A 7,096-nucleotide genomic window follows, 5' to 3' on the forward strand; every position below is an offset into this window, starting at 1 on the left:
AATTAATTAAATAACAAATTATATCATCATGATTGACTATTGATCACCCTTTATAAGAAAAAAACAATTTAGGCCAAAGTCATCGGTGGCCTCCTAAAGTTGGCATCAAGTTTCACTTAGACACCTCAACTGGACGATGTTCATTTTAGACACCTCATGTAGAGTCTTGCTGTGTCATTTTGACACTTTTTTGACAATTAGCAAAAAGCTGAAAGAGAGTGTAATACACTCGTTGATGACGTGGGACACAACCAATTAAATGATTATATGCGTCATTTTAAGTTAAAAATTATTTTAAAAGTCTATTTACTAAATAAAAAAGTACTATTCTAAAAAATTAATTTACCCCCCCCCCCTCCCGGCCCCGATGGTAGTCATCTTCTCTATTACATCCAATGATTTTTTTAATCTACTTTTTAAAATTGTTTCGGATTTTTTTTTCTTTCTATTTTGGTGTTGTTTTGACAGAAAAATAGAGGAGGAGGAAAGAGGGAGAGAAAGAAAGAAAAAATACAAAATATGAGTGTTGATATCCATTTTTTCGACGAAAAAGGTGGAGAGTGGTGATTGTAGATTTAGAAAAATAATACAATGAAGAAGAAGAAAAATGACTTGAAAACGGATTTGAATAAAAAAATTTGACCTCCATTGAAGGAGTTTAAGCTTCAAAAAATGGTGGGAGGTAATGGCCTTAAAAATGGAGAAGAAGAAGAGAAAATAAAATAAAAAATACTAAATTGAGTCTTTCATGCTCTATTGTTGAGTATATCACACTCACTTTGACATGTCAGCAAAAAGTGTCAAAATGACACAACGGGACCCTACATAAGGTGTCTAAAATGGACATCGTCCAGTTGAGGTGTCTAAGTGAAACTTAGTGCCAACTTTAGGAGGCCACCGATGGATTTGGCCAATAATTTATATACATTGGGATATAGAAGCAGGGGATAAGCATCATTCAATTGTCAAATTTAACCACTTTTAATAATTTTGATTTCAATTTATATTTATATTTAAAAACTTATCTAATATATATAAATAATATATTCGAAACTCAATAAATTAAAAAAAGTATAATTCAAATCTCATAGACTAAAAGTGCCTTGCATAGAAAGGTAAAGTCTGAATAAAAAGAGTAAACAATTAAAGGCAACATACAAATCCTCATTTCTTTAAATCTACACATAGACAAAGACAAACCAAACACAAAATAATAGAAAAAGTTTACATTTCATATAACATGAAAAAAAAAACAATAAATTAAAAAAGGGATTTTTTTTTTTCACCAACCAAGAGCATCAAGAATACCTAAAACCACATCACAAATATGTTTAAATCCATCTTCCCTAATAGCAAGTTGAGTTGGATAATCTAATCTTGGATTCCTCATAAATCCATTATGACAAACGTTAGGATAATCCGCAGCCGCCATAACATGCAGGTAAGCATAGTCATAAACTTCATTATTCAAATCTTGAAGTGAATCTTGAAGTGCATTAGTAGCTAATGCATATTTATCAGCACAATCTTTGAGGAGTTTCTTCATTAATACCACATCATTATTTGTGTAATTAGTAGTGTTAAGTACTAATTCATGTGATGAAAGAAAAGTGTTTGTGGCTGTGGCATTGATCATTCCAATTTTGACCATGATAGTTGCTAAGCCTTTTGTGTCTGCTTTGAGACTTGTGGAATCTGATTTGAGAGATGATACACAAAGATCATAGTATTTTGTGTTCTTACATGTTTTTTGAATCAAATCAATTGATGATGATGAGGTGGAAATTGTTGGTTGAAGTGAAATCAAGAAAACAAGAATCAATAAGAAGTGGAAATTAGAAGACATATTGATTTGCTTTTCAAATATTTTTTTCTTGTTTTGGATTTGAAGAGGTATATGAAAAGAGATTTGATGTTAGATTTGTTGGTGTAGTAAAGAAAGAATATATTGTTGTCTGAAAAGGGGGTTGCTTTATCTTTTATACTAAGGAGAATTACTAAGTGGGGAATAGGAAAACTAGAAATACACTTTTTGGGGAGTTATTTTTTAGAAATTTTCTAAATGGGAATAAGGATTATTTTTGAAGTTTAAGAATTAATTTCTACTCGGTGATGTCGAAGCGGAATTCATAAATAAGCTTAAGAATCTAAAGCAAGGGTTCTTCAAAATTTCTAAGAGAAAGTACATGAAGGAGTTTAATCTATTGTCTCTACGATGTAGAGTGAAGGTCCCATGAATGGAATAAGAAAGATGAGTATTCATAAAATGTGTTAGGAGAAAAATGGAAAATAGTTCTAGCGGGCTGTGGTGGAATGAATGTGATCCTTCCACTTCTTAATCACAAATTTCGAGATCGAGTTATACTGAGTATGAAAAGAATCTTGGTTAGTGTAAAGTAAATGAATATTGAGTTAATTCAATCCTAAATTAAACTAACTGATCATGAGATGATGATTGTCTAAGGCCATATAAAGATGTGTGAGTACTTTTTCATTCTTCAACATCCAAGGCTGGATATTTAATGCGTTGACAATATAATTTGAGGTAAAACTAATTTGGACAATGAAGAGAAGTTGAAAATCTCATTCCCTGTAATGAACTAGAATATCTTTTCATTCCCCAATTTTGCATAATTGCTTGGTTTAGTAATTATTTTCTTGATATCTATTCAAGAATATTTCATCTCTAATGAGACCTACTAGTGACCTACTGGCCTAGTTTGTCACTAATAAGTTTACTTGGTCTAAACAAACGTCGGTCGATATTCATATTGAGATTTGATTTAAATTAAATTCGTGTCGAAAAGTCTCATACTGACAAGTAAAATATTTTCTTATGAAAGTGATTTTGCACACCTCAAAGTCATTATCGATCTATGGTACCAATATAAATTATGGACTTTTTAGTTTTTTTTGTAGGTTTTCTCCTAGTTGTATGTAAGGCTCTGTTTGGCAGGGACAGTAACAATTAATAGGCTCTTTTTGGAAGTTGCCTACTTTCCAAAATGAGTTCACGGGTAACACTGTTAGAAAAATATGGACCCCTTCAATTAGTCATGATGTCTAGAATATTTGTTTCTTTTATACTAGGGTTTAGCTACTTCATGAACACATGACCCACTTTCCAAGTACTTTTGAGGTGAAAGGTCCATCGTTGGGTTGAATGATCTCGTTAATATGATTTTAATAATTTTTGAGTTTGAGTTAAATTCGATATTTATTTTTCTATCATGATATCAGATGTTGGGTTATGTTAAATTGTCTAAGCTAGCTCTTGTTCAGTCTTGGATGTAAGGATTGTCATTTATAGAGATGTATTCAGGATTTTGAAATGATAGATGTGCACTATTATCACATTATTCAAGAAATATCTATAGTTGTGAATAATTGTGAAAATGAATCATGCATGTGCATATTACGTAATTCCATCCTTCATAAAGCAAGATTGTCACCATCTGAATTGACAAATCAAATTAAAGTCAATAAAATCTTTTATGCAAGTGGGTTGAGATTTATGTCAGCTAATGGACCATTATTAAATCATCCTATATAAAGGTAATTTAATTAAATAACCCTATATAATTAATAGAATTAGTAAATAAATTAAAGAAAAACAAGTAACTTTTTATAGTATTCTAAAATCACTATAAAGAAATATGAATTAACCTATCGCTAAATTACACGACTGCGACTTTAATAATTTATCATTAAATTAATGAAACTAATGACATTTTTTTTTTGTTTAGTTGTGAAAATTGTTCGTTGCTAATTTTTCTTTATTTTTATTGTGAATGCACTGGTCAACCATAACAAAATATTCATTACGTTATTGTTAGTGCATATGATTTAATTAATCCTATCTTTATTACACTTTTTGTCCTATATTTTTGTTTGGTTACTCTTTCGATTTGTAAATCGATGTCACAGATTATTACACTTTCTGTCCTATATTTTATTAATTGATATTATGTACAAGATGTTGATCAATTTATTGCTTCTTACCTTTCTAAAATTAAATGTATCAATGCATATTCATATGATTAATCTATATCTTTTCGTTTTCAAATTGTTACTATCCGGAGATCGCATCGAAGGTGGAGAAACCACTTAGACCAGCGTAGACGATTAGGAGGTCGAAAGGCATAATTGGAGGAGTGTTCATGTCGAATTTTTGGTAGATCTGGCGGATATCCGTTGGATCTAAGCACAACGAGTAATGAGTACATCGACAAATCAAAAAGTGAAGCAAATTAACACCGCTGCGGTGAGATGCCTAACCAACCATGAACATAATCGGAAAGTTTCAATGAGTGGAGATTTACGCAGGTTTTTGACACATTATAGATGTATCTAACACATAATTGTAATACGATTATATGTATTTAGTTTTTATCAATGTATCTAATTAAGAATGTATGTATCTAATAAATATATTAGAGATCGATTTACGCGTTAGTAGAGATTTATGGATGTATATGACACAATTTGTTTTGTTATGTGTCCGAGTCTTGCCATATGTATCTAACCTTCTATCATGTATCTTAATATTATAATATGTATTTGTTATGTTATTACAATGTATCTGGAAATTTTTCGTATGTATCTAATTTATATGTATATATTGTGTTTAATTTAGATGCATTCTTAGTTACGTATATGTAGATATACCTTGAATGATTATTAACTTTTATGTATATTGTGTTTATTTTGAGATATATTGTTATAGACATATGAAATTTACATTGTCTTAGTCAATTTCTCACAAAAAGGAAGGAAAAGACATCACGAATTTTGATTTTTTTTTAGGAAGTTGTTATGCTACAGTTTCTCAAAAGCAGTTAAAGGAGCGATTTACTCCACTAATTGAGTTATGTTTTGCTATATAAATAGACACACATTTGTAATGTATCTAGCTATTGACATATCTCTGATACGTGTATCTGGAAGAAGAACATATTTTGGATTCATATATCTGGAAGAGGAAGCTCAAAATTCAGAGAAACAAATTTGAATTTCTGAAAAGAAAAGTCACTTTATTGTTGCTCGAAAATAAATGAAATAAATTGGATTTTTTTTGAAGTTGTTAGATGAGATATACTCAAAAATTGTTAACTTAAATTAAGCATTTTAGTTACAAGCCTTAATTAAACATGTATCATGCTTTGCCAATTCCTCGATACATGCATTTGTCGAGTTAAGATACATGTATCCAACCAATAAAATATATATGGTATAAAAATTAATATTTAAAACTATCGTGAATACTAGTAATTAGAATCTAAACTAGTGAAATTATGTTGTTTGCCCTTTATTATATAGGTTGGTACAAATTACCACTTTATTACAAAAGAGACATGTAGCAACAATAATTTTTTCTTTTAGCGATAATATGTAATGCAACAAAAATAATTATCGGCAATTGAATTAATGATATTGCATTCAGAGTCGCCAAAACTTTTTATGATATTTATATAGAGTGTTGTTATAAATACTTATATTTATTATTGCCTCTAAATATTACTCTCTCTGTTTACTTTTACTTGTCACATTTTGACTTGACACACTCATTAAGAAAATAATTACAAATATAGGTATTTTACCAAACTATCTCTATTAAATGATGTTTAGTATTAAGTCTGGGAAAATGATTTGAAGAAAGAGTATTTAATGCTGAGGGTAAACATAAATTTTTTTTTGTCTTTTCTTAATATGTCAAAAGTGACAAGTAAAAATGAAAATTTATTTTAGGAAAAAATGACAAGTAAAAGTGAACGGAGGGAGTACTTCCTTAATTTCTTTTTAGTTGTTATGGTACGCTTTTCGAGAGTCAATTTGACTAAGTTTTAAAGCTAAATTAGATTACATCAATTTAATATTTGAAAATAAATGTTAGATATTCAAAAGGCATAATACATATATTGGACCCTAAACTTGGCATCAAATTTTAACTTTGACCTCCAACATTCAAAGTGCACAAACATACACTTTAACTATCCAACCTTTTAATAAATAAGCACGCGAATCCTACTTGACAAAACGCGTGATGTGCACGTATTCTGCGCGAGTAGGAGTAATTTTCGAGTCCCACAACAGTAAAAAAATGCTGAAATGACAACTCTACCCCCCGAATTCCGGCCAATCTCCGGCAAACCAAACCTCTGTTCATTTTCTTCTTTTTCAGGCAAAACGCCACAAAATACCCAGCCGTTCTCCTTCTTCATCACACCGGAGCACCACCCATGAAACAAACGAGCTTCAAGCTCGCTAAACCCACCAAATACCCGACCCCAAAACCATCAGATCCGCCATCTCCGGCGAGAATCCAAATGACCCCCAAACCCCATGAAAACAAACCCTACAACCACAAACACCTAAACCAAGAAGCCAGCCATCAACAAACCTCTAAGCTCCGTCAAACAACGAGCTCCAAGCTCTAAAAACCATTAGGAGGAATTAATTTTGATTCTTGTATGTAAATTAAAATNAATACCCAGCCGTTCTCCTTCTTCCTCACACCGGAGCACAACCCATGAAGCGAACGAGCTTCGAGCTCGCTAAACCCACCAAATACCCGACCCCAAACCCATCAGATCCGCCATCTCCGGCAAGAATCCAAATGGCCCCCCCAAACCCCATGAAAACAAACCCAACAACCACAAACACCTAAACCAAGAAGCTAGCCATCAACAAACCTCTAAGCTCCATCAAACAATGAGCTCCAAGCTCTAAAGACCATTAGGAGGAATTAATTTTGATTCTTGTATATAAATTAAAATTAATTTTGATTTTTTTGGTTCTAAAATGACGTGTAAAATATTTAATTAGTTGGAAGCCATTGAGTGGCTCACTAATACACGTTGGAGAGTTTGAATTTCACGCTCTTTGGCTGCAAAAATCGTGTATATATTTATTTAAAAGTTGGATAGTTAAAGTGTCTGTTTGTGCATTTTGAAAGTTGGAGGTCAAAGTTAAAATTTGAAGCCAAATTTAGGGTCCAATATATGTATTATGCCTATTCAAAAACTATATGAAAAGTACTATAAATTGTATCTCTTTTCAGATCAATATGATGAAAAAATACATCTTAAAATATTAG

At 31.2% G+C, this 7,096-nt stretch overlaps 1 protein-coding gene across 1 annotated transcript; it reads right to left on the reverse strand.

The window, feature by feature from the left end:
• Positions 1-1,262: 1,262 nt before the first annotated feature.
• LOC125844558 (cell wall / vacuolar inhibitor of fructosidase 2) lies at positions 1,263-1,943 on the reverse strand. The gene has a single exon (XM_049523868.1). It carries the CDS (start codon positions 1,844-1,846, stop codon positions 1,283-1,285), a length of 564 nt encoding a protein of 187 aa, XP_049379825.1. The 5' UTR covers positions 1,847-1,943; the 3' UTR covers positions 1,263-1,282.
• Positions 1,944-7,096: the final 5,153 nt, after the last annotated feature.

The sequence above is a fragment of the Solanum stenotomum genome, chromosome 11 (assembly GCF_019186545.1).
Source record: "Solanum stenotomum isolate F172 chromosome 11, ASM1918654v1, whole genome shotgun sequence".
In the NCBI taxonomy this organism is placed as follows: Eukaryota; Viridiplantae; Streptophyta; class Magnoliopsida; order Solanales; family Solanaceae; genus Solanum; species Solanum stenotomum.

Excerpts from the sequence above, each read along its gene's own strand:
- LOC125844558 (XM_049523868.1), bottom strand. The coding sequence starts at position 1,846 with ATGTCTTCTAATTTCCACTTCTTATTGATTCTTGTTTTCTTGATTTCA.